A 27,694-nucleotide genomic window follows, 5' to 3' on the forward strand; every position below is an offset into this window, starting at 1 on the left:
GTCAGTTTAGTTCTTATTTTTTAAACAGGAAATATCTAGGGTTGCAATGTCAACCCACCCCGTTAGTCGTTCATACTAGCTAGATCTCTCGTTTCTGTATCTTATTGCTTTGGTCGTGAAGCATCTTTGTCCTAAGCTAGTTATTTTTTGTTCATTTAAAATGCCCTTGTTTGAAGTACTGGGGAGCGGAGGAGAGAAAACAGCTGTGGTTATTGACTTAGGAGCAGCATATACAAAGTGAGTTATTTGTTATTAATTGACTAGCTAGCTAGCTAAATTGCTAACGAGTGTTAGCTGTTAGCCTGCGATTTTTTTTTGGCTCACATTCACTTTGTAAGATACGTTAGATGTGAATGACTTCTGTCGGTTTGTTAGTGTAGTGTGGTGTAGTGTAGTGTAGTGTAGTATTTATTAATGTAACTACTTTTGTAGGACTAACTGACAAAATAATGGAAACTTCAGAAACTGGTGAATTCGTATTGTTAGATGCCACTGCACAGGTGTGGCTTCAGAGTTAGGTTAACACATTAATTTACCACTATGATGTACTTTGTGTAATATATAAAATAGTTACATTCTTAAAGCATTTAACGTTAGCTACATCCTCAAGTGAAATGAGATTTCACGTGTGCATTCGAGGTACAATGTGAAATGAAATTAAATGCGCCAATTTCTAAGACTGCATAAAAATATGTCAAGTAGTTTGAGTTTGTGGCTCAGTCACGGGCGCCATATTTCTTTCAAGCATGAATTTGCAGGATTTTTTGTGTGTGTATGGGTGGGGTCAGGTAAACCTTTGTTTCTAATCCACAGATGTGGCTTTGCTGGTGAGACTGGGCCCAGATTTATCATCCCTAGTGAGATCCAGCGCCATGGACTCCAAAAAGTGAGTTAGACATTAAATATTCTGTGAGATCACTAATCAAGAGATGTCTGAAAAGCTTATTTTTGATTTACTAGGTTAATATGACTTGCATTATTTCAGCCCATTAAAGTTGTGCAGTACAATATAAATACAGAGGAGCTGTATGCAAACCTGAAGGAGTTCATTCACACATTGTACTTCAGGTAAGAGATACATGCCCTGGTACTTAAATGTGTTGTATTAATATATGCCTGTTCTGCTGAAGATATAATGGTATTGTGTTGAAATAGTTTTGGGGGTTCTATGCACCCACAGGCACTTACTTGTGAATCCACGTGATAGAAGAGTGGTTATCATTGAATCTATCCTCTGCCCTTCACACTTCAGAGAAATGCTGTCCAAGGTCTTTTTTAAACACTTTGAGGTAACAGTTTTTGTTCTCTGGAGTGCAGTAAGTCATTTGTAGGGTTTCACAATGGAATTGTTTTAGCTCCCATTGTTTCTATACATTAACTTTTCATAGAGGGCTGAAAAAGAGTATGCATTGTTGCTCCTTGTAGAAGTATAACGTTTGTAGTTTTTTTAAACATTTGTAGGTTCCATCAGTCCTGTTCGCTCCCAGTCATCTAATGACCATCATGGCTTTGGGCGTCAACTCAGCACTCGTGATGGACTGTGGATACACAGAAACATTGGTGCTGCCAGTATCCTTTTTGCATGTCTTGCAGTGACATGGGCCCCAATATGTAAGGAGTATTTTAGGAGAGTAGAACTACCAAAACAGTGCATAAGTACTACAACTATTTAATGCCACAATATTTTTCATGTACATGTTCAGTTCATTTATAAGGAAGGTCACCTAGTGGGAGTTTTGGAAAAAATATTTGCAAACAATACAGTTTAAATTGGTCAATACAGCAATTAAGCAGTGCATGTGCTTTTTGGTGCAAAATTGCTAATCAGGAATCTCTGGAGATTAGTTTTCATTATTGCAGTAACATATGTCAAGTGCCAATGCAGCCCCTGCTAAAATATTTAATATACATTGTAAGAAAACATGGAGGTAGTCAAAGTATCGGTCTATGGAATGAAATGGGATGCAATAGTAGTTGTTCATAGTTTTTGTGTTTGTTTTTAACATACTTTGTAAATTGATCTTGAGCGATAGAAAGGTGCCATATAAATGAAGCATGATGATGATTGTTCTAATTAAGTAACGATAGAATGATTTTGCCTTAATAGTTTCTAGGTTTATGAGGGTATTCCAATCCTGTCTGCATGGGAGGCTTTGCCATTGGGTGGAAAAGCCATTCACAAGTAAGTAGCCTGTTGTTAAAGTGCCCTTACGTAAACAGACTTATTTTAAGGTGCAGTATTGCCATGTCAGGGTATACTTACCAAAGATATTTAGATGGTCATACATTATTTTCCCCTCTGCTGTACAGGGAATTGGAAATTCTGCTGAAAGAACAGTGCACAGTGGATACAGACTCAGGCACTGGCCATAGTTTACCAACTGTCATTGGTAAGGGTTTACTATAGTCACAAGCCACCAGCTCATGAAAAGAGGAAGTGTTGTAGATGAAGTCTTGTACATGACTTTTTTGGTCATTTTTTATTATATCTATTTTCTCTGTGCATAATTGGTATGTGTCAAAGTCATATCATAGGGATATATCAAATTTCAGTGAGTTATGCTCCCTTGAATTATCAATCACTGATGGCTTAATGTTTTTTCTTTTCTGGTTCTGTTATGAAAAAATCAACTTGGTCAAGTCAGTCACCTTGCTGCTGATGTGTGAAGGAATTTGGTTATTTCCACAATAAACAGCCTTTTAGATTCCTTCTACTTTTCCCTTTTGCCTCATATATGAAAAATATAAGAACATTGTCAAGGTTGTCATGGAACATTATGCTTAGCTTTCATGGTAGCACTGTAAAAATGCTGTTAGGAGGACTAGAACAGCAGGCAGATCTCTAGTGTAGGTTTGCCAGGATAAGGATAGACAGGGTATCTTGCACTATTCACATCTTTTTTTCTTCAGGCTCCATTCCAGAGGAGGTTGTGGAGGATATCAAAGGTAAGCTTTAACAAGATTAGTCAAAATGACATACATACTGTGACTTGAACCAGAATCCAAATGTTTGTTTTCTATTTATTTTTCTTTAGTTAGGACATGCTTTGTCAGTGACTTGCAGAGAGGCCTGAAAATTCAGGAGTCCAAATTTAACTTGGATGGACTTGCAGGGGTTTGTAAATATAGTTAATGATCATGTTGTCAGTCACTTATGTTTGTATGAAGACTTTTGATTGTCAATTTATCCATAGGTTTTGTTGCCTAATGTAAGTGTTAAATGGCAAACAATAGATGCTAAAATGTTATTATTTTAATGTAAATCCAAATCATTGTCCTTCTTTTCAGAGACCTTCTCCTCCGCCAGATGCTGATTATCCATTGGATGGAGAGAAGATTCTACATATAAAGGGGTCAATAAGGTAAATCTGTCATCACTTTTTAAAAGGTGTTTATTTTACCTCTCTGTTTATTTAAAATCAAGATTCTCAATCTCTTTTACCCTCTGTTTGTGAATGTATATTTATGCATTTTAAAAACTAATTTCTGTACTTTTAATTATGTTTTTAAAAATAAAGTTTTAATGAACAGGTATTTTTAAATTGATTAAGAGTAGTTGTTTTTTCCCCCTGGATATCTATTGGCAGATGTAGCATACTTTATAGGAACCTCACAATAAAATTCACTTGAACTGTTTTCCAGAGACTCAGTTGCTGAGATGTTGTTTGAACAGGACAATGAGGAAAAGTCCATCGCTACCTTAGTGCTTGACACTCTGATTAAGGTAAAATCTACAAAAATGCCAAATAGGAAGTGGTGTATTAGTAATTTTACCATCTCCATTACTACTACTACCATTTATAGGCTACAGATCATTATGCAACTAATTATGAAATTGGAACTACTTAATATTCTTTTAACCAATCGTGTTGTTTTAGTATTAGTCACTAAAATGTTGTTGTTCTGTTAATGTGCCTGTTCCTCATCAGTGCCCCATTGACACGCGAAAGGTTCTGTCTGAGAACTTGGTGGTAATTGGTGGCACAGCAATGCTGCCTGGCTTTCTTCATCGCCTTCTAGCGGAGATCCGCTTGCTTGTGGAGAAGGCCAAATACCGTGATGCTCTAGCCACCAAGAGCTTCCGCATCCACAGCCCACCAGCAAAGCCCAACTGCACTGCCTGGCTGGGAGGTGAGAGAGAAGATTTGCTCTTCTAACATTTAGAAGGATATAGGTCATTTCTGTTTTTAAAAGGTATTCTGTATCTGCCTGTGCAGGGGCTATATTTGGAGCATTGCAGGATATCTTGGGAAGTCGGTCTGTGTCCAGAGACTATTACAATCAGACAGGCCGCATTCCTGACTGGTGCTGTCTTAGCAGCCCCCCACCTGAGCCAGTTTATGATGCTGGAAGAACACCTCCACCACTCATGAAGAGAGCCTTCTCCACTGAGAAATGAGCCACAAGTGTCATCTCTCGTCGGCTTATTTTTTTTTGGGCAGGGGGCATAGTGTGTTATAGCTTCAAAGCCTGTGCATCTGAGCTAACCTGTTGAGATTTTGACTCTCTAAAAAAAATGGTTACATATGGTTGTTGTATTTGTGGTTTTTGTGAGTAGCTTTTACCCAAACTCGAACACCAATTTAAGAACCACTAGGGGCAATTACTATTACAGTAAACCCAGTAACCTCAGAGAGCACACTGATCACAACAGCATTTCATGTAAATTGACAGATTATATTAAATTGGCAAAGTGAACATAACCTATATAAACAGTTTGAACAGTTTCTTACTTAGCGTATACAGCTGCTCCATGCCTCTACAGTGACACTAATACAGTAAATAGTTGGGAATAAAAATCTAGGTTTTATTATATATATTATATAATTATATAACCTAGGTTTTCCATTGTTTGTGTATTTTCAGTGCTTTTGTGTTGTTGCAAGTTTTTAATAAGTTGCTTGCTTATTTATGTATAAAATTAAAGTCACTATGATGATACCAGAAAAGACATTTCCTGTCTTGTATGTAGTGAAATCAGTATTGTAGAGTAAATCTTAAATCATTTGGGGTGGGTAATATTTTTAAACAAAAAAAATGATCAGAATCTTTGGGATTATTTTTATTAAATGTATAGCTATAAGTATCTTAATGGTGAGTAGCAGTTCTGTATTATGTTTATTCTACAAACAACTACAAATATAATATGTAGTTACCTTAAGGGTCTATTCCTAATATTTAACCAGTAGAGAGTGATAGGGTGATAGAGTTCCTAGGAAAAAAACAGCTATTACTATTTAAATGTATCTAAAGGTATGAATATTTTAAAAGAAGATTCAGGTTTATTGCTCTAAAAACAATGCATAATATGTCTTCAATTAGCTATGTGTTTCTGCATCTTTCTGACAATATCCAAATTATAATTTGGTTAAACACAGGAATCTAGGCCCTCATTTACTTATCAGCTTCTTAGATGACATGAGTTTGCAGTCACATTGACTTGATGAACCACAACTAAAAACTCACAATTGGAACACTAAAGAAAAAGGTTACATACACTGATTCCTTCATTGGAAGTATCTTTTAACTGCAGCTTCCTTTCTGGCAAATGTTATCATCTTGGGCTAAATTATAGGTTTAAGTCAAACAAATGTATTTTAATGACTGTTGTCAGTTTTATAGTGCAACAATAATAGTATACGTATGTATTTGCCAATAAATTACTGAGGTAATTACTGATCCATATAAACCTGATGTCTGCTTGTTCCCAATATAACAGGTCCAGAAATCAATTTCATAATGAGAGGGGAGGAGTTAGATTATTGTGCTCTGTATATGGGAAGACCAGTTACCCAGTAGTACTGTGGTTGCATTGAGGTTATTGTAGCAATGGCGTTTAAGCAAGATGCTCTTAGGCTTTTGGTGCTGTTTGTAGTCAGTTACTTTTGTGAGGCACAAGCTCCAGTAGGCTTTTGGCCCCATGCACTGATACCAAATCATCAGTTTAAGGACTTCTTGAAGCCTGTTCAGTACCCTATGTACCTTCCACGGGCATACCCTCAAACAGTGCATTTGCTCCCAACACAGGAGCCAATACCAGTGCCAAATGTTGCAGCAGATACCCAACCTGTTGTCCAGCCAAGCCCAAAGGTAAAGGATAATGATACAAAGTTACCCTGGAAGTTTCCTACTGTGCAAGGAGAACCAAAACATCCACTGGTGCACTCTGAGTTGCAAGAGCAGCCAAGAGCAGCCCAGAGCATAGCAGTTAAATGTGGTGAGAATGCAGTGCAGGTAGAAGTGAAGAGAGACTTCTTTGGCACTGGCCAATGGGTTGACCCATCATCTATTACTTTGGGTGGCTGTGCTGTTACAGCAGAGGACCCTGCTGCAGGAGTGCTGGTCTTTCACTCAGCACTGCAGGGCTGTAATAGTATGACACGGGTAAGACTTGATTAATATGGTGTGGCTGAATATAAAGTGGCTTTTTGGCTTACCTCATTGTTCTTATTCTAGCTGACTGAGGATGCACTGGTGTATACCTTTAGCCTTGTCTACAAACCTCTAACTATATCTGGGCTGCCCATCATTCGCATGCGTGGTGCTGCTGTTGGTATTGAATGTCACTATGTTAGGTGAGTAGTGTTGAGGTTTTACTTCTTATGACATTATATACATTGTCTTAAAAATATTTATAAATTTGTAGGAAACATAATGTGAGCAGCAATGCACTGCAACCAACTTGGATGCCTTATGCATCTACTGAAGTGGCAGAGGACTTCCTGGTCTTCTCTTTGAGACTCATGACTGGTTTGTATAGATCTTGGTCTTGGTCTAGGCTGATGCTGCACCCAGGTAGATAAGTTGCTTGTCTTCTGTCTTTGCAGATGACTGGAAGTTTGAGAGGCCTTCCAATGTATACTTCCTGGGAGAGGTCATGAATATTGAGGCATCTGTGACCCAGTTCCACCATGTACCACTTCGTGTGTTTGTGGACAACTGTGTGGCATCAGCAAGTCATAACATGAAAGCAGATCCTAGATATTCCTTCATTGAAAATCATGGGTAGGAAAGTACCCCTGTGGTTTCTTATTTTTCCTCTAACTTTTTCTTTAACAAATATTCTCCTTCCCAATCAGGTGCTTTATTGATGGAAAGATTGCCAACTCCAGCTTCTTACCCAGGTTGCATGATGGTGAACTGCAGTTTCACTTGGAGACATTCCAGTTCCAACAAGACACTGGTTCTGTATGTTGGACATTATCAGACTTTGTACATGCCTGATCAAATTCTACTAATTCAGCCTTGCATGTGCAGGTCTACATCACATGTATGCTGAAGGCAACTCCAGTTTCATCCCCAACAGATGTAGAGCATAAGGCCTGTTCCTTCGTCACCAATGGGTATTACTTCATCACAAGTTGGAGACCAATCGTCACCAAAGGGGGGGGGGGAATTTAACTTTTTTATTTTTTATTATTTTTTTTTTTTCTTCTAACCCTTCTCTAGCTGGCTTCCTGCAGATGACAACCAAGTATGCAATTGCTGCAACACAAAATGTGAATACAGGTTTGGTAGAGACCTGGCAAAAGTCCAAGGTATGGTATACACTGCCCTTTCCATTAGTCATCCACCCAGCTTTGGATGTTGAGTCTAACTTTTTTAATTGCAGGTCTGCAGTGGGAAGCTGAAGCCACTATTGGCCCTATTGTTGTTCTGGAAAAATGATGGGGGGGGTTTTGTTTTTTTTTAAGAAATAAAGTCTATTGACTCAATGAGCCGTCTTCACTGATTGAACTTGTGGCTTGGCTATAGTGGTTTATAAATGGAAGCAAGTCTTTGTTAAAGTTTACTTGTACCTTTTTAAAAGCATCAGTATTTAATAAAATACAGCAAAAAAGTGGGGGGGCTTTGAAAAGAAATTGTGCAGAGGGTAGGATCCTTTTAATAGTGGAAGGCTTTAAGACCGTGTGGATTGTGGTGGTAGGGATGGCAGTCACTGAAGAGCAGGGTTCTAGGGCCCAGCAAGTGGCAGTATTGCTGTAGAGCAGCGAATCTGATCTAAATGCACTTTAGTCAGGGTGACTTACTGTTGGCATGCTCGGCTGTGGCAATGGTCAAGGCATTTATTTATTTTAATTTTTTTTTTTTCCCCCCCCTCTGGTGGGTGAAACCAAAGAGGGTGAGAAACTTTGAAATTGAGTTAGTAGTAGGTGAACCTCAATATAATACTGACTTTGAACTATTCACTGAATCTTTCATTAGTGCAGTTTGGTAACTGAAATAATTGTAGTTAATGAATCTGGCCAAAGGTAATGTTGAATTGTCAATGCACTGAATGATTTCTCTCACAGGACCAGTCAAGGAAAGCAGCTGTAGACTTTTTTTGTTTTGTCAGTACACCTGTATGTATGATGTGCTGTTAATGGAGCCAGTGCAGCATAAGATGGTAACTGTGTACACCAAGTGAAATTGTTAATCAATTGTGGGGTATTGGATATGATAAACTGGGTTGTGTAAATTGAGTAAACGCATATGCAATTGGTGACCTTTTTTAATGATTTATTTTTATATAGTGCTTTTTTTTTGCTGTTATCGACAAATTTTAGTCCATTGAACTGGATGAAGAGTTTAGTTTGATCTATTCATATGGTTACCATTTGTCCTTTAGGGGCAAGTGCTTGTGTGGGGAAGGGTGATAATAGGATTGCCTCATTCCCTATTGAAAGAAGTGAGGGTGGCATAGTTTGTTTTAGTGGTTTAGATGCATGCAGGTCTAGTACTCATGACACCCCCTAGAGCCACATAAGAATAGAATTCAAACATGAGTATAAGGCAAAAAATAAGGGACAACCATGAGAATTCAAGAATACTGCTATAAGTGTTAATATTTCTACATTTGCCATTTAAAACTCATCTCAACCTCACTCCTGGGAAAGACTTTTTGGCCTAGTGACAGAGAAGGCATGATTGCTTTCAAATTTTAATTGGTTCTGTGGAACATGCTGTATAGCATGTTTTATTGCTATAGCTGATTGGGTGACAGGAAATAATGAGGATTAATTGTACTGAGGAGCCTAGTAAAGCATATTCTTATAGGGTCTGCTAACACTTGTAACTTTTTTATAAATGCATGGGTTAGTAGTTTGATCATCTTAATGGTTGTGTAAATGTAATTATACACAGGCAAATATCCTGTGCCAAACCATAACCTTCACATACTGCCCTACACACACTTCATTTAGAATAAGCTTCAAAGTCATGTTTGTTTTGTGTATCAAGGACTAGCCATTTTACTCATTACTATTCATGTGTTGAATAAAATTAAGGGCTAGGACTTGTATGACACTTCTACTTTTGCTGGCTGAAAGTAGAAATACTTCAGAATGTGCTAAGATGTTGACTTCTAGATTATCTTACAAATTACCAGAATTTCAGCCTGATTGGCCACATATGGGATGTGGCTCTGTGAGACTTTTTACAAACTTGTATAATCTAGAAATTGATAAGACTTGGCCACTAAAGTGTTATCATTAGGTAGTGTCTTTGAAGAGGAAACAAAGCTGGGAAATGTGAAAAATGTATGTATTGAAACAACATGGGAAGTTCATTGGAAGAGCAGTGCCATAATTGTATAGTGGATAGTATTCTACATGAAGGCTGTTTGAAACTATCACACCAGCCTTTTAAGTCAGCTGCGTCAGGGAGGACAGCCTTCTGGGCTACAGTTTATTCTTTTCGACAGAAAAAAGAATTTATTGGATACAGACATCACTTGTGGGCCAGAGCTGCAAGGGATAACATGTCAGAGTAGGGATCAGAGGACTGAAGGTTTGATTCCTTGTTTCCACCATGTGGAGCACTTAGCATCTTTATCACAGGATTTCTAAAGCATCATCTTGAGTGAAAGCACCACTCAGTCCACCTAATCACTGTGAAATTTGAAGCTACTCGCAACCAACCAACTGAATTGGATGTCATGCACTGGTGGTAATTTCCTGGCATTGAGGCTATCGGGTAAATCAAACACCCCATATGGCCTATCCCCTGACTTACAGGGATAGCTGAGCAACTTGTGTTGACACTACATGGCTAGTCTTGTTTTTTCTGCAAACATTCATGTTTCATCAAATGCCATTGTTGGCATCAAATGCCATGATAGCCCAAAGGAGGATGAAAATTCAGGAGTGTTTCACAAAGGTTAATTTTGAGGAAGAACTGAAAAGAGTACCCAGAAACCTTTGGGCAAAGGGCAAAACTGACATAGCATTAAGAATTGTGCTCCTGTACAAATAACTCCTAAAAACAGACTACAGGGCACATAAAGCCAATTAACTGGAAGCTATCAGTGACATTACAACAGTGTTTGAAGAACAGTTACAGGCTGGAGTGTCCCCTGCGACAATTCCCCAGTTAAAGAATAGATATTCCCAGTGAAAAAGATTAGAGCCTAGGGTAAACCAGATGAATGGATGTTTGTACAGGATCTTAGGGCAGTTAATGAAGCAGTTTTTGGCTCTTCACTATTATAGGATTGAGAATGGGATGCTTAGTTTTGGCATGGTACAAATTAAAAGATAAAAGCAATGTGCAAAGCCATCATGTGAAGAAAGCAGTGCCATGATTGTATACTGGTTAGTACTCTGCATTGTGGCCACAGCAACCCTGGTTTGAGGCAGGCCACCAATTCTTTTTGACAGAATTTTGAAAGAAAATTAATTGTATACCAACAAGATCATACATGAACCTTCACAAGGTGGGCCAGTGGTGTGATGACTCGTCAGAGTACAGACCAGAAGACTAGAGTTGACTTCTGACTGGCCTGCTTCCCTTTTACTGTTTCCACTATATGGAGCACTTAGCATCTTTATGATGGGCTCTTGCAAAGAGCAAGAGACCGTTCCCATTGATTTCTAAAGCATCAACTTGAGTGAAAGCCTCACTTGTTGACCATCCTCAATAGGGGCCCCCTCAAGAGCCAAGGAAGCCGTTAGAGGTGGGAAAGCTTGAGTTACAGTGAAACCCTAAGAAACTTGTCTTGATGCTACATGCATAGCCTTGTTTGTTCTGCAAACATTGAAGCATTAAACTCAAATATTATGGAAAACTAGTTAATTTAATCTATTAATGTTCAAAAGAATCTGTGACAAGTATTTGACCTGGTTGGGCCTTTCTGCATAGAAACCTTTGAAAATACACCAGTGACAGTGGTTACATTCTTGTTCACAGCCATGTTAGATTTCAAACCTCAACCCACAAGGACACAATAGAATTCAGGGAGGGGGGGGGGGGTGCTTCTTTGAACCTTGAAGGAAGCTTTTACTAAGGCTGGAAAGGGTGAGTGGCATGGAAACCCAAGAAATGTTTCTTGGTACAACATGGATTTTTCTGCAATTATGCATGTTTCTTTGAACACACTTATTGCAGGACAGCCCCATGTGCACACAACTGGTTTCACAGGCACAAATCTTAAAAAGTAGCTTGGTTTTTAGAAAAAAGGTGGGGGGGGGGGGGGTGAGCACATCTGAACCAAGTTGCTGGCAAACTATGCAAGGTGCAGTGAACCCAAGACTCTATTGCTTTTTGGGGCAATTAGTTGACAGATTGCTATTGCAGTCCAAATGGCTAGTTCAGCATAAACCTTGGTTTGGCCAGTCACTGAAGGTGCCAGAGAGGAATTTGGACTTGGTCTCAGTCTCAAGTGAGAATCATGCTAGTTTCACCCTATTGCATGTCTAGGCAGACATGACTTCATTAAACATATGTAGTCATGATTTTTGGACCAGGGTAGAGTAGATCCTAGTTACATCACTGGATGTTTTCAAAACCCATAGACAAACTCTAAAGGGAGTTTATCAAATTTATTCAAAAAAAATTACACCAATAAAATCACTTCACCACTGGAAACCACAGTATCTAGATTAGTTTTCTCCAGAATTGCAACCCCTCTCCCTGAAACAAATGCAGAACAGGTTAAATTACAGATCATGCATACATGCATAAATAAATGGCAAAAGGGAGCACTCACTTTGTCGGGTGCAACTTTTTTCACAGGACTCCATTGCTGTTGGATGGCACACTGCAGTGTTACAATGAATGAAGACCTAAAGAGTACAATCACATTACAAAAAGAGTAGAGCAAATGGGTCAACAGCAATAAGGTTTCATACCCTTTCCATCAGAGGGACCATTGATGCAGGATCCACAAAGGTAAACATCTTTAAAACAAAGCGCTTGTAATGGGTGGGGAATAGAAGGCCAGAAGATGCATTCACTGGAATCAATGTGGTCAGGTAACGGTCATCCCAGTAGGGGCACCTATGGGCAAAAAGACTCAGGCTAACAACATTTTAAACACCTACCAACCCCCCCCCCCCCCCCCCCAAAAAAGGAGGGGGTACAAGATGGCTTTACATACCCATTAACCACAAGATCCCACTGGGGTAGGCTGAGTGGGTCAGAAGTGGACGTTGCCCAGCAGTGTCTCAGGGTCAAAACAATATTAGGGTCAGTCCTCTCCAAAATGCGCAGCTCTACATAAACAGGCTCCTGCAGAGCTTTTGTGACTGGGTAGTCAGCCTCTTCATAGTATGAAGAGTATGGCACATCTCCTGTTAAAGCAATGACGTTTACACCCAACTGAACATTCAATTGAGAACTTAAAAAAGTGTTAGAAGCCTACCGTTTACACATCCTTTGAAGGAACAGTTTCCATTGGCTAGTCTAAGCTCCACTCTTAGAGGTCCAGGAACAACCACTGGTTGAGGCTGAGGAACATCACTGATCTGCACAACCAATGCTTCAGCTGCAGTTCTAGAGTACCTACACTGGAAGAGAAGCCTAACAAGGAGGTAATGTTAATGGAGAACATTGATCAAAAGGCAGCCAAACAAGACAGTTTACTTACTCAAATTGGCTGTCCCTTGTGATGGCTCCAAGGGGTCCTATCCCCACCTCATAAGTTGAGGTTATTGCATTTTCATAGACCAAATAGCCATCTTCCACCTATGAAGGACAATACAGTTTTGTGCATCACTTCAAGACTATGCAACCATGCGTTATGCCACCACTAAATACTTACAGTCATCCTTGTTCCACAAGCTGTGACAGGGAATTGATAAATGATAAAGGCAGCAGTAGTTTCAACAGGGCTGCATGATGCTTCATTTCGACCCAGTAGGTAGACTGAATCCAAGCTTAGTTGAGGCAGAGTGGTAGCTCTAGCCACAACCACTACAAACTGGCCATCTCTGATACACTGGACAGTCACTAACAGCATGGGGAAACAGTTTTGGCTCAAGTCAAGTCAATAAATAACCAAGTTTATTTTGGTCAGCAATATTGTAAGGTGCTTACCTGCTTTTCCATAGTAGCAAAGGTGCCCATCAAAGCAGCAGTTTATGGACTCACAGTCAGCTGCACTAATGTTATGTTGCCCACACTGCACTTTATCATATGCATCAACTGCACATCTTTGTGAAGGCTGAGCATAGAACAACGGTAGCTGTGGTTGAGAATTATCAGGCAGTTGATTTTCACTTGATTGAAGAAATGCAGTCCTAGGCCTCAGACCTAGAAATCTCTGCAGTGGAGGATGTGCATAGCATGAAACATAAAGCCAGTTACACACCAGCAAGTGAAACAAGTGCCAATTCCCTTCCATCACGCAAACATCAACTTTGAACACTTCTTGATATTATTTATACTGTTGATAATCCTCTGTTATGATAGCTCCACCCCTCTTCCATTCACCACTAATCACTTTTCAGACCGTTCTTGTGTTACGTGTGAATTGAGCCTAATCAAAGGTGTTAATCATGCTGGACTGGAAGGCTGTGGAGAAGGCGGGCCTATCAGAAGTGGCCAAAAGTCAATATAGTATAAATAATGCCTAAGGCGTGAGGAGATTAAAGTAAAGCCTAACTGGAGATTGTTGGTCCCGTAAAATCTATACTCTCGATTTATAAACTGTACCCACCGAGTTCCCTCGTTTTTTAACAGTTGGTAGATTTGTAAATTGTATTCTCAGTTGTGTTCCCACGGAATTATAAACGGTACTCCGAATTTAGCAAACTGTGCTCATGCATTTGAAAACTGTACTCTCAGTTTGGTAAACAGGATGCAGATTATAGAAATATAAAAATAAAAATAAAACTGCGAACTGTAAACAGGTATGATCCCAGGTCTGCGTCGATGTTATGTATCGCTAACGTTAGAATGGTGTGTTGAAATTCTTAAGAGTGCAGACATTTGGATGACCCTACTAACAACTGTAGCGCTTTTTGTACGATCCATGTTCTCAGGGGCGTCGCTAGAAATTTAGGAGAACTTGCAAAAATGAAAGAACCATCCACTAACACTTTCCCTAAATGCTGTATTGTTTAATGCAAAAGTCGTTTTTAGTTTGATTTGTAATAACGTTACATTTAGCATTTCTTCATTGCGCGCATTTGTCATAGACGTTCAGATTACGTGTTTACTTTTATATTTGTTATACATGATCATTCTCATACACTGCGCGACACAAACCCATTGAGATTTTATCAAAGTGTACAGTAATAGTCAACGGCAGAGGCGTCTATAGAAACTTGGGTCTAGGCCCTCTGTGCGTATAGAAAAAATGGAAAAAGAGCAAACCATCCATTAACACCCGTTTTACGACCCTATTTAGGGTGGGAGGCCGTAACATAGGATTTGAGTGTTACAGCAGTAGACATGAAAAATGGCATGCAAACCAGACACTAAAATTGACAGCAAAGGTCTAGTGCATTTACAAGTTTTGGAGTTCAAAGACAAGAAACTGGTGCAATAGGGTCAGGAGTGACCAAGTGCAACATAAACAAAAAGGCAAATGGCTACACTGTTAGAAATAGACATAAACCCACACCCTAACAAAATGGCAACCACTCCCTACAAGCAGTGTGAAACTAAATACAGGACAATACATACAAGATACAAATATTATCCAGCAACCAAACCAATAAGGGACAAAGCAAACCATAAGTCAAAAGGGAGAATCTAAAGCCAAGCAAACACAAGATCAAAATGCATCAAAACCACTAGCAACACCAGTCTCTTCTCCAATGAGCCCCCAAGCAAAGTCATTCTTTGGGCCTCTTACCTTTATATAGTCCTCTGCTCACTGGAAAACCTGGTATGGATTTGGATGGGGGATACTGGAGAGTCAGAGGCAACACCTGGAACACAGGGAAGATACACACAAAGGTACACAACCCCTTAAGTGTGGATTTCTCCCCAGAAGTTCCATGTTAAAAAATACATTAACAATTATAAAACACCAAATAAATCTAAGCCTGGGACAGGGCATCAGCTATCACATTCTCAATTCCTTTTTTTTGTGCAGGATATTCAAGTTGAACCCTTGTACAATGAGGGACCAGCGCATGAGACGCTGGTTTGTGTTCCCCATACAGCTAAGAAAGCGCAAGGGATTATGGTCAGTATATACTGTAATCGGCTGAGAACTGCCACCAATATAGACTTCAAAATGTTGCAGGGCTAATGAGACCCAGTGCCTCTTTTTCTATGGTGCTGTATGCTAATTGCTGTTTTACAAATTTGTTGAAAAATAACAAAAAGGGTGTTCTAAGACAGAACAGGAGTATGGCATCATAATGCTTTAATAGCATTAAAAACATCCTGACACATAGGGGACCACTCAAAGACAACTTTCTCGCCAAGTATGTTTGTTAAGGGTGTCGCAATTAATTTCTACATAAATATCTGTAAAAACCAGCACAGGTCAAACTGCTCCAGGGTAGGACAAAGAGTAAAAACAGACAAATCAAAGCTTGTCATCTTAAAAGAAATGCTCCCAACACACGATCCGAAAACCCAAAACTGCACACAACACACCCGACCCACAAGAGAAAACCACCAACCAGCACAAAATAAAAAACACCAAAATGTACGGAAGGGGCAAAGAAAAAAAAAAGAATCCTGGACGAGCTCCCAATTATGTTACCCTGTCTAGGTTTAGGAGGCCTTAACATAGGGATTGAGTGTTACAGCAGTAGAAATGAGTAATGGAATGCAGTAGTAGTGGCTTCCCTAAATGTCAAATTGTTTACTGCAGAAGCTGCTTTTGAGTTCACTTTTTAACTGTCACATTAGCATTTGTTAATCAGTCATCATGGTTCTTCTGCTAGCTTAATGGTATTTTGGATAGCAAGTAAATATGGTTTCATTTCAAACAATTGTAACAGGCAATTGTACATATGCCCAGTACTGTGTACTGTACTAAATAATTGCACTGTCTACTCATTTTGTATTTGTCCTGTCCTGTATTTATTATTGTATATTTAATGTTTATTTAATTACATTTTGCACTATATTGCACTGTTTGCACTTGTGTAGCATGTTGTCTGTTGCACTGTTGTTTTTGTGTTGCACCATGGTCCTGGAGGAACATTGTCTTGTTTTTGTTGTGTACTTGTATATAGCTGAAATGACAATAAAACCTCTTTGAACTTGAACTTGAACTTTGAGCAGCATTCTCTGACACAGAGATCCTCTGTCTCACACAGAGCACAACACAAAATGACTGAGATGATTCCCAATGCAGTGCAGAGAGATTGGTAATGGTGGCACAGATTGTACAAATATCTTTCAGACTCAAATTGTGATTCAGGTTTCTCTCCCATGTCCCAGTACCCCTTTTTCTCACTATATTGTAAATTTGGATACATGATGGAACAGTTGAATAAAATAGAATGAGTGAGAACAATTGACAATTTAAACGAATAACATGGTTATTTTGGCCAGCTAAAGAACATTTGGGGGGGCAGTTGTTGACTATATCCCCCCTCAAACAGGCCTAATGATGCCAATGGTAGGTGGATAACACTTGGTCCAGTGGGGTTTCTGTGGTTAAACTATATTATTAGATTTAAAACAATTGACCTTTATGTGTGATGATCTGTCATACATGGCATTCTTAATCGTAAAACTAGATAATCTGTAGTGTTAAAAGGTAGCAGAGCAGTGTGCATAAAACACTGAATAAAATCTGAGTTTAGAAGGGTGTAAATGTTTGGGCCCAGGATCCTGACAGGTGTCTTCCACCCCATTTGTTTTAAAGACATATTGGAGTTGTCTCTGACCATGGTGGTTAGGTGGTGTCACCAACCTTTCCTTCCAGAGATCTGATTTTCACTGCCGTTAAGTGATTCAGTGCCTTTGATAATGGACTCTTGCAGACACTGTTCACAGCTGCCTGTTTGTGTTTGGGTAGAACACATTTACCTGGAAAACCTGGCAAAGAAAAGCCTTACAGAAGAGCATTCAGCCAATGTCATTCAGTCTGTTTACTTTATTCTGATTAAATAACAATGAGATAAAATTAGTGTTATTAAAAAAATCATGTTTTTCTGTTCAACATGGTGCATTTATTAAGAAAAACGAGCCCTTGTGTATACATTCTGCTTAGTAAAGGAGTTAAATACAACTCAGGAATAAGACTCAAGAATTTGTGGAAGTTGTAGCATTATAATAAAGTTTTATTTCTGAAAAACAGTAGAATATGTACTATGTGTTCTAGTAAAGTGCTACTATAAGGTTATGTATTCAACTAAGTTCAGTGACAGTGATGCAGACATAATCTAGGTGCAATGCTCGTTGCAGTGTGTGTAGAAAGCATGTAAAGCTAGGCTCCTTCCTGCCATATTGTTTCATAGTCAGAATGGGTGTGAAATGGCTGTCATTCTCCACTGCTCTTCTCCCTATACATCAACCACATTATCACCCGTGTTTATAGGTGTAGTCACAGATGCTGAGGAAACTAGAAGTAACAATAAAATCGCTTTAGTCAAAATTCTTTAGTCAGTTTTATACTTTTAGAATTAAAAATATATAGATAGCTTTCTGAATTCAACATTGCTATATAACTCAAAAACCTTTAGTTATTTATCCTATATATTATAGTCATGTGTTTCTTAAAGTTTATGTTAAATGGTGCTCACAATCCTCTCCTAATTGTTTACATTCCTGGGCACTCTGTGTGTGTTTTCTGATCAGACCAGAGCTTTTTTTTATCACCTTACAGCTACTCTGGCTCCAAGTCACATGTCAGTATGGAATCCTCCTTCATTCCACAATTCATTAAAAATCATTATGAGAACAGAATTAGCACTTGTGTCTGCAGTATCATCAGGAATTTCCTTTCCATGAAACATGAGGGGAAAAGGAGTAAGTGTTTAAAAAACGCAGCATAAACGTATACATGGCAGGCAATGAGCTTTCACATGCCATTTAAGGAGGTAAATGTGCGCTAATTATAATTTGCAGATCAACTGTCATCATTTGGTTGAGGGATTGAGGGATTCTATACAAGGGAGGACTGGGCAAACTCAATTAAAGAGAGTGGACTAAAACACCTGAATTAGACCCCTCTTTCTTCAGTGGATTAGTTATGAAAACAATGCAGTTATTAATAATATAGCAATATAGTCAAAATTCAGAAATACGTGTGATTTTTCTGTTTGTTTATTTGTTATTTGTTTCATTTGTTTAACCAAAATAATATTTTACATTTTGCATTGAAATAGCATTTACATTGGTGTGTGCTAAATTGCAAATATGAAAACTCTATGAGTGAAGTATTTTAGGAGATCTTTGACTGAAGCCTTATCTCATTGCTCTCCAATGGAGGACCTGCCACTTCAATGTGTTTTATTTAAGACTTTGATGGGCCAATTATAATAACCATGAAGTAGGCTTATTCTAACTAGGTGTGGGAGCTGAGGGTTGTGGCCTAGGGCAAGCCTCCATCTGCCCAACTAGGAATGCTACACTGGGCGAGGTGGAATCTTACAAATGAATGTGAAAACACATGTGCAAACACATGTAATAATAACTTAAAGGATATAAACTTTTGGCATTCTGTTAACTTGCGTTACATTTAATGTTTCTTACTTGGTGTTATTTCGTAGGAGTGTGTATAATATGTGTGAGAAGTGGTAGTGCAATGGGAAAGGTACTTGACTAGTAATCAGAATCTTGCAGTTCAAGCCCCACTGCTGCCAATTTTCCACTGTTGGGTCCCTGAGCAAGGCCTTCAGTTACTCAAAAATTGTACTTAAAAAGTTGTACAACATTAATACACTGAATTAGTAATGACAGGAATTAGAGGGGACATAGTTGAAATCTCAACTGAAAAACTCTGTATCCTCCATTTTAGTGATGCCATTTCACAAGGTGAGGTTGCAGTCTGTGTCGCTTGCAGGAGAGCATGGTGATGATGGGGAAGGAATACCCAGGTGTCGTAGAGCCCATATTCAGGTCTGTCTCAGTGAATCGCTGCTCTGGATGCTGTAATAATTAGAAACTAGGGTGCTCCCCCACCCTCACACACAATATCACAGTGCAGTTAGTTTTACCATGTTACTTCTATTAGGCCGAGTGCTTTTACGTAGGCCATGTGCACTTTTCAGAGCTCAGTTGTACCCCTCTCAAGTACAATATGATAAATTCTAATTCTACATATATTATATGATTCTATTGCCACTTCCTTTTCTTTCAGCTGGTGAGGATAAGCCCAGCAGAGAAGACCAAATGGTATATTCAGCTTTCATTTTTAGAGCACCATGCCTGTGAGTGCAGGTCTTAAACCCATGACCTCGTTAAATGACTCTCTTGCTTGAGAGATTTCTGATTTTTTTTTTCATGAATACAATTTTATCATCTTTAGATTGTAGTTGTATCATAGAAGCTATCATAGGTACCCCCCCCCCCCAATATTCTTTATATTAAAATCAATCTAATTCAAGTTAGTAGAATACCTACATCTATATCATATGGGAGAAGAAAAGGAAAAAGGAAATGTGATCAGCAAACTCCCAACTGCCCTCTGTTGGTTGTCAGAGAAATAAGTTGGATAATTTGTAAAGGCCATACTGAAACTTTAATAACCTACTGCTGGGATGCAATGTACAGATCCATGCCCTTGATGGTTAACCACAAAAACCATATCATCAGTAATAGTATTTTGCAATAGTTCTGTTTTTAAAGTCAAAGCTCATTTAAAACATTTATATTTTTAATTTACATTTATAGTATTTTATTCATGGTGTTTAGACCACAATGTGTTGAGATTATTTCAGTAAACAGTATATTTGGTCACTTTGCAGTCCACTGGCAATGAAGCATTCTCAGGGAATAACTGAGTTGGGTACTAGTAATCATATCTGTTGTTTTTACCTGATTTATCTCTGTTCTGATAGGCACTGTATTAGTAGTGCAAATAACAAATTCATGACGAGATGAGAGACCACAAGGTTCTGTAATAATGATCAGAACTTAATTTGTCTAATTAAACTGCCATTCAATGGCAATTCAATATGTTTGTTATTAACGTCTGGGGCCCATTACAGCACTGTCTTGTACAATACTGGGAAACACAATAATAGTCCACTTACATAGTAAGTATGAAATGAAGCTCAAGTTGTACCTGGTTCTGATGGCATGTGACTACGTTCTTGTCAAAGTTAGCAAAACAATGAAAAATGTTCATAAATGTTTAACATTTTCGGTGGGATTCATGTCCGGGGATAATGTGTAGGCTAGTCAGTGTCCGTGCCTTTACCTCCAAATAAACTAAATAAAGTGCACGCTTTGGAAATGTTATGTAATACAAATATTGTTAACTGATCGACACCTCCATAGTTCTACTTGTCGTCAGCGGCGCCGCTATGCGGTTGAACAAAATGTACTCAGTTTGCTCCACATTCGGTGAGAGGTCACGTTTTTGAGCATAACGTTCGTGGTTCTGACCAATTGGAAAGTATGATAAGTTCCAGTGGGTGGGAATAGCCAATCATAGAAATTGACGTATCCCGTTTCTATGAGCAGTGGTTATGACAGACCCTCCCTACGTCCTACCAAAAAAGGACATCCTAAAAACAAAGACGCATAAAAAACATAGTCCAGATTTCGCAATTGCTATACTAGTGCAAAGAAAGAGCTGCAGTAAATACTGGAATATTTAACCCACGTGCCACACTCTCGCGGATGAGAAACGTTCCAACTGGCTGGTGCGTTATTGTGTCGGAGGTGTCGTGGACGGCATCGTGTATTTCTTATTGGAGGTTTAAGTGACGGACGAGCAACACTGACGGAGACGGACGGAGCAAGGTAGGGCTTTGACTCTGTCCACCCATTAGGCATACGAATGTCTTTGTAATGTAGTCTTCAAAACTACCTAAAGCGAAACTAATGTTCGCTGACCACATAACGTAAACGCTTAAAGTCTGGACAACAATTTGTAATCTACTGGATGCTAACTAGGCGCAAGTTATTTGACTAGGTTAGCTAGCAAGCCAAGCAACCATTAAGGTTATTAGCCTTATACGATGGCTGACGCTGGATATCTAACCCTATCTTAGTTTAGCTATCTTAGCTGCCCAATAACGTTAAAATTGATTATTAGTAGCCAGCTAGCTAGTTAAGTACGTTATAGCTGCTGAGGTAAGTGAATCAAAGTGCACATGCAAGTTCATTTCACCTATGTGATGAGAGAACGCAGGTAACCTATCTAGCCAGCTAGCTAGTTTGGTTGCCAAACTAGTCAGCAATCTAGGATTAGGCAAGAATGTCTAGTTATATACTGTAGCTAATTTTTTAGATTGCTGGCTGGCTGGCTGACTATCTAGCTAGCTAATTACGTTCATTCTAGCTAATTAAAACAAGAGCCAATTGGCGACATTTAGCTAGCCATGGGTTACACGTTTAAGGGCAGTTTTATTTTATTTTTTTGCTGCGTGTAAAGCCTAGTCTGATTGTGAACCCCAACTAAATACTGCATTTGTTGACCATGTAAGCGTGTCCTTTAAACTAATAACGAGGATACGTTGATATGGGTTCATGTATAGTATCCCGTGTGTCCAATAACAATTCTGCATGCTCTCATTAGTTAGTCACAGAGCTTTTGTGCTGATCCCAAATCTATAAACTAGTGATGAAAAAGCACGTGTAGTTTGCCAGCAACATGTAAAAGCACACACAAATATATATATATATATATATATATATATATATATATATATATATATATATATGGACATGCCATATTCTTAATAATCTATAGTTTATTATTTCTAACATTCTCATTAACTATAGCTTTTAGTATCTTTTATTTTTGCTTTTCCTGGTATTGTATGCTCATGTGGATGTGGATTTTTTTTGTTTTTGTTTTTGTTTACTACAGTTGTTTTTTTCATTTAGACACAAAGCCTGAAGCACGCTTTCTTGTAAGGTTTTAAACAAAGTTTTGGCTTTCTGTATTTACTTCATCGCCCCTTGTTGCAGGGTGAGACTGGAGTGACTGGGCCAAAAGAGTGGAGCCAGGATGAGCATGAAGTTGAAAGAGGATGGTTTCATGAGGACTATAGGCAAATCTAAAATGAAGAGACTAGAGAAGTCAAAACCAGATGCTGAAAGGGATTCTGGTTTCTCAGGTCTGTAATTGAGAATGCAATTAGGTTTGGGTTTTGAAATATGAATCCTTTAAATTGTTTTGAGACTTTATTTTGGTTTGATTATTTGTTTGTTTAAATAGATGCGAGTTCTGAACATCTAAGTGCAGTTGACCAAACAGACACAGATGATGCCTCTCTGCCGTTATTGCCAGCGATGGCGGGTTCCAGGTCTCAGACCTCTCAGCTGGCTGTCATGAGTGGCTCTTTGCAGAATCTATCACCTATGATTATCATGAACAATGTTCTTCTCAAACAGGTAACACAAAATACCCATTGTCAATTGTAAGGAACAGTGTGCCTTAATCATTGAAAAAAAACCATGCATTGTTTTAAACCAGGCATTGCTACAGTAAGATAAACAAACCATGGGATTTTGGTCAGTTTGCATTAAGAAATGATGTGAAATATTTTATATCATTCAAAGTGCTCATGTGACCTTTATTATAAATGTACATTTTTTTAACTTATTATAAACTTAACACATATATTTTGTTTATATTTTATTGAGAAGCATCATGATAGGTTCACACTGTAAATTGTTTCAGTGCTTCCATTTTGCAACATTTGCAATTTTGCAAATGCAAAAGGGGAAAATTCAGCAAACACAAAATCTAGAGAAATTTTTTAAATGAAAGAAAAGAGGATAAAGAAAAAAAATACTTAAATCAAATAATCCTAAACGAGCCCAGACCCTTCTGATGAGTGCTACGTAGTCTTCTAAACCATCATAGTCATTTTTGAGATGAGAGATTACATGGTGTCAGACTTGTCTAAACTGATTTTATCTAAACTGAAGTTTATCTTTCAACATACCCCTAATTCTTTGCAGGTGTAGAGTACTTCTTCATTTCGTAATCCACTGTCTAATGGTTTTCTTCTATAACTTTAAAATAATCTTTTTAGAAATAATAAGACAATAAGAAATTAGTTGTTGTTGAGCTGACTTCAGTCTTAGGACAGATATTACAAGGACTAAGTGAGGCTCCAATTTCTAAACTTGTATATTGAGATATTTCATTTCTGTTAAGTCATTTGTGGTGTTCCTAATTTGCATGCATTATAGAAAACAAATTATATGGGTAAGCAAATAAAGCAACCTGAATTTTGTTTTATTTGTGAAGGATGTATGGTTGCACAATGTATTGTTAATGTAGTATTGATGTCAAAAAATGCAAATAAGCTTGGATGTGTATCCCTAGTCAACTTCATGAACATTCAGGGCAAATTTAATTTCACTTCCACTAAATCTAACAGGAAGACCAATCACAAGAAAACTACAGGTGTGTGTTAAACGTCTATTGAGTTTTATTATATTGCAACTGGGTGTTCTTAGCACCATACTTAGTAAGCCTATGTTGTCCTTGCCCTAAGGCATGGTTGTTCCCTCTGTAATTGGGACTATGGTTACTGTAAGAGCTGACCTCTTGAAAATCATTTATATTTATTTATTCACAGCCTGATGATAACCCGTCTTCTCTGAAGCCTTGGGGGTTCAATCCAGCTATTGAGGTTGTTCAGCAGCCCAGAGTGGTCTTCCTCCAACCAGTGGTCTCTCAGAGAGCTGCCACTACGCCAAAAGGACCTCCCAGTAAGCGACACAGGCATAAGAAGTACCTCCCCATCCTAAAGTCCTATCCCAAAATCGCTCCTCACCCTGGAGACAGCCCACATGGTGCATGCAGCAGCAGCAGCAGCAGTAGCAGCTCTAGCACTACTGGCTTGGTAAAGAGTTGCAATTCGTCTTCCAGCGGTCAAGGCCGACCTCATGGAGACAAGCAGCAAGGTTTACAAAGTAGTGCCTCTTCAGCCTCCTCCACTCCAAGCCACTTTACACCAAGCAGACATCTTCCAGAATCGCCTCAGCCCCACATGGCTGTTGCTGATTCCAACACTGGCCCCAGTGGTGAAAGGTTAGCTCCTGAAAAACTGGAGCCCCTTGCAGTGCCCACAGACATGCATACCAAGGCATTACAGACCCACACAAACGTAGTGGATGGCATCGGCCAAGACAGTGACTCTGACAGCAGCAACAAGAGAAAGCGTTTCTGCAACACCTACAATATTTTAAGCAAATCAGGGTTGCTGGACATCACATTGCGTACTAAAGAGCTAATTCGCCAAAATCGACGGACCCAGGCTGAGCTGGATCTGCTTCGTGAACACACCAGTCTCTTCATAGAAGCCTTGCAGACAGGAGACCTGCATATGTGGAGTAAGCTACAGCTGAGCATGCAGGAGGACGGTGATAAGAAGTCTGTAAACAGTGGATCAGTTGAAGTAGGACACGAGCTCGAGACTTAAATTCTTCAGACATTCAGATTGCCTTTTATTATTATTATTATTATTATTATTATTACTACTACTACAGTGAAATATTCATTTTCCTAATTTTGATTCCTGCCACCACATGAACCCTTTGACATGTCAAAGAAAAAGAGAGTGAATAACTTGGTAGTCAAAACCACAGTATTTTAGTAGGGGTGAGCGATAAGGCATCTTTACTTCAGGAACTGGGACAAAAGTAATTAAGAAAGCATATAACTGCATTGGCTTCCTGATCCCCTTAATAAAACATAGACCAATAAAACCACAGTAATGATTAAATGGCTATTTCCCATTGTGCAGTAAAGAAAATGCACATCTTCAGTCAATTTTCAAAACATTCATAAGGGCTTTAATAATATATTATTGCCTCAGTACCATAGCTAGATATAGAGGGAAATGAACGGGGGAGACTAGTTTTTAAATGTAAATGTGGTGGTATTTGCTTAAAATATAGGCCTGTAATGTAAACATAAGTAGGTAAAACAGGTTGAAACCTCAATGCTCTGTGGAGTCATGTGACAGAATGATGTCATTTCAGTATGTCTTCATTTTATGGTTTTGTTGCATTACGACTTTTTTTCAAAACATTTTTTAAACCAAATCTGCTTACTGCTGAAAATTAAAAAATATTATAGTGTGAAATTTTGTATTATCGCCATGTCTTTTGAGGTTGTCCACAGCCATTTAGTAGCTTCAGCCTTAACTTAAACTCTGATTGTAAACCATTTGTAAGTTTTCTGTTATGTATCTTTTATCTCTGCTCATCAAAAAGGTGCCATAGCATTACTACCACTTACCAAATCATGTGATGGATGCATATTAATCAATTATATGTTGTGGGATTTGCTCTGGGTTTTATCAGCCAAGCCAAAGATTCAATGGCTATTACATTTTAAAAGGAAATGTTTGACCAGATTTTCGTGTGTATGACCCACAGCACAGACATTTGATCTGTAAAAGCTTGAGACACTGGAAGTATCATCATGGACACCAAAATAGTCACCCCCCCCCGTCACCCCCCCCCCCCCCCCCCACATATATGAGAGTACAACGAGAATAGTTGATTCAAAACTATTCCATATTTTGGCCTGTCATTAATTTCTAAAGTAAAGTATAAAGAGCTACTTATGTTTGAAAATTAAAGTGTTTTTCTATTTTATTTATTTTAAATGAACATAAATGATAAGAGTTATATAACTACATGTTTCTTTACATGATGCATCCTTACTGGTTGTGCTTAATCATAACATTAACATATTACTGACAGGACTGAAGCCTGACTGCATCCGTTCACAAGCCTGTATTTTAAGATATTTAAGCCTGAGGGTAATGCAGTGTTTTCACTCAAGCAGGTCAGCTTCCTTTATTTCCCAACAATAGAAGTTGCATGCTCCAGAATCCCTGTTAATGTGTATATATTATGTCAAATTGTCACATTCACGTTCTTTGTATAAATGTTCTTAATAGACAATTTTCTCCACTCCCTCAGTAATGCTCAGATTCTTAGAGGTTGGATTGACAGACAGCATATTGAAATGGTATAAATTTAAAGTGGTGGCTATTTTTCTTTATAAAATTGATTACTAGTAACAGCTGAGGCCTACCTACTGTCATCTTGCTTTTATTAAAGATTTATTTGGTTAGTGAAACTCAGTTGGCCTGTGAAAAATAATTGTCAGAAATGGTATTTAAACTTTTTTTTTGTGGCAGCTACAAATGAACCACTAGTTCATAGTTCACTATGACATTGTCTTGCGGTTGCTGTTTTATTACTTTTAAAAACGTTTTAAGAGTTATGGCCTTCCTTTCACAATAAAGGTAACATCATTTTGCTTTGATGATATATTTGCTTTGTCGGAATGTCCTATGGCATCTGCTCTGGGATTAACGATTGTTTAGCTAATTTACTCAATGTCCTTTCTAAAGAGGTTAAATTTTAATTTACAAAAAGCCCATCATCTTAAAAAGTAGTTTGTTAGTGTCTGCTCAGCACATCCAGTTGACAGGTTAACTTTAAAACATGCAATGTTCTATGTGAATGTAGTGTTCTACTACCTTTTTGATATTTAGTGTACCTAAATATCATCAAAGCATGGCTTAATCAGTTACAAAATAGAAACTAGGGAGTTATCTTATGTTGATTTAAGAGTTAGCACCATAGTGGAATAGTTGGTCTTTGTTTGTGGATTTTTGGTTAATAGTGAAATGTTCTTGTTATTTTTAAAGTTAAATGGCCTCTGAGAATTCACATCTATGCATATATCCTGGCTTCAAATGTAATTTTTTAGATATACATTGTTTTACTGTTTATCATTGCTGTTTTGTAGTAGTTTGTCCATAACAAACTGTGCAAACAAAGATAGGAAATGTGGGCAGCCATTTCTTTTTATTATTCATTTAATGAGATGTGTATTATTTATTATTTTCAGAATTACCTGTTATTTACTAGCAATCATGTTTTTTTCCATTCCTAAAGCAACATTTTTGTTATTTCATATTCATGTAATACTGATGCAGATATTCCCTGCTTCTATAGTCTTCCATGTCTGTGTCATAGGATCTGTGGACTTGCAGTGCAAACAGCAATCAGGAGTAGTATTTTAGTAGCAAAACAACAACAAAAATAGCCTGGGTCAAGGAAAATGAAATGCTAATGTATCAGTGCTATGTTTGCCTTTCACTTGTTTTTGTGCACTTTTTACAGATTATTTAAAAATGGCTTACATAGTAAACTAATATGAAAATGTTTGTTCCTTGCCATAAATAATCAAGATTAAATAAAAGCAATCAAGCAAAAAGGTTTCCAGTTAAATATGTACTCAGTGTTATTCTTGGGCCTTCATTTAAAAGGTCCTCTTATACATTTAAGATTACTTATTTAAAAAAAAAGTTATCCTGATCTAAAATGGCAGAAGAAAATTAATTAGTGCAGTGAA

The 27,694-nt window shown here is 38.2% G+C and overlaps 4 protein-coding genes across 4 annotated transcripts; 3 read left to right on the forward strand and 1 right to left on the reverse strand.

Moving 5' to 3' along the window:
- The first annotated feature begins 43 nt into the window (after positions 1 to 43).
- Positions 44 to 4,949, forward strand: actr10 (actin related protein 10). Its single transcript, XM_026997833.3, has 13 exons — positions 44 to 237; positions 814 to 886; positions 986 to 1,068; positions 1,181 to 1,289; positions 1,462 to 1,569; positions 2,115 to 2,182; positions 2,311 to 2,390; positions 2,911 to 2,946; positions 3,036 to 3,115; positions 3,289 to 3,362; positions 3,643 to 3,724; positions 3,930 to 4,131; positions 4,218 to 4,949. The coding sequence occupies exons 1-13, from the start codon at positions 161 to 163 to the stop codon at positions 4,397 to 4,399; spliced, it is 1,254 nt and encodes a 417-aa protein (XP_026853634.2). The 5' UTR covers positions 44 to 160; the 3' UTR covers positions 4,400 to 4,949.
- Positions 4,950 to 5,047: 98 nt separating this feature from the next.
- Positions 5,048 to 7,624, forward strand: LOC113568906 (zona pellucida sperm-binding protein 3-like). The gene is made up of 6 exons (XM_081718088.1): positions 5,048 to 6,384; positions 6,457 to 6,575; positions 6,647 to 6,750; positions 6,828 to 7,005; positions 7,080 to 7,188; positions 7,258 to 7,624. Exons 1-6 carry the CDS (start codon positions 5,830 to 5,832, stop codon positions 7,399 to 7,401), a joined length of 1,209 nt encoding a protein of 402 aa, XP_081574214.1. The 5' UTR covers positions 5,048 to 5,829; the 3' UTR covers positions 7,402 to 7,624.
- A 4,191-nt stretch (positions 7,625 to 11,815) lies between these two features.
- LOC113569010 (zona pellucida sperm-binding protein 4-like) lies at positions 11,816 to 15,370 on the reverse strand. Its single transcript, XM_035524395.2, has 10 exons — positions 15,329 to 15,370; positions 15,084 to 15,137; positions 13,297 to 13,423; positions 13,022 to 13,209; positions 12,848 to 12,945; positions 12,623 to 12,762; positions 12,359 to 12,551; positions 12,111 to 12,258; positions 11,969 to 12,044; positions 11,816 to 11,892 (listed from the first exon to the last, which is right to left on the reverse strand). Exons 1-10 carry the CDS (start codon positions 15,368 to 15,370, stop codon positions 11,816 to 11,818), a joined length of 1,143 nt encoding a protein of 380 aa, XP_035380288.2.
- A 5,463-nt stretch (positions 15,371 to 20,833) lies between these two features.
- On the forward strand, positions 20,834 to 27,570 carry cipcb (CLOCK-interacting pacemaker b). The gene is made up of 4 exons (XM_027031918.3): positions 20,834 to 21,090; positions 22,264 to 22,412; positions 22,514 to 22,689; positions 23,889 to 27,570. Exons 2-4 carry the CDS (start codon positions 22,304 to 22,306, stop codon positions 24,732 to 24,734), a joined length of 1,131 nt encoding a protein of 376 aa, XP_026887719.3. The 5' UTR covers positions 20,834 to 21,090; positions 22,264 to 22,303; the 3' UTR covers positions 24,735 to 27,570.
- Positions 27,571 to 27,694: the final 124 nt, after the last annotated feature.

This window comes from Electrophorus electricus, chromosome 7 (genome assembly GCF_041902795.1).
Source record: "Electrophorus electricus isolate QZ-2024a chromosome 7, ASM4190279v1, whole genome shotgun sequence".
NCBI classification, from domain to species: domain Eukaryota; kingdom Metazoa; phylum Chordata; class Actinopteri; order Gymnotiformes; family Gymnotidae; genus Electrophorus; species Electrophorus electricus.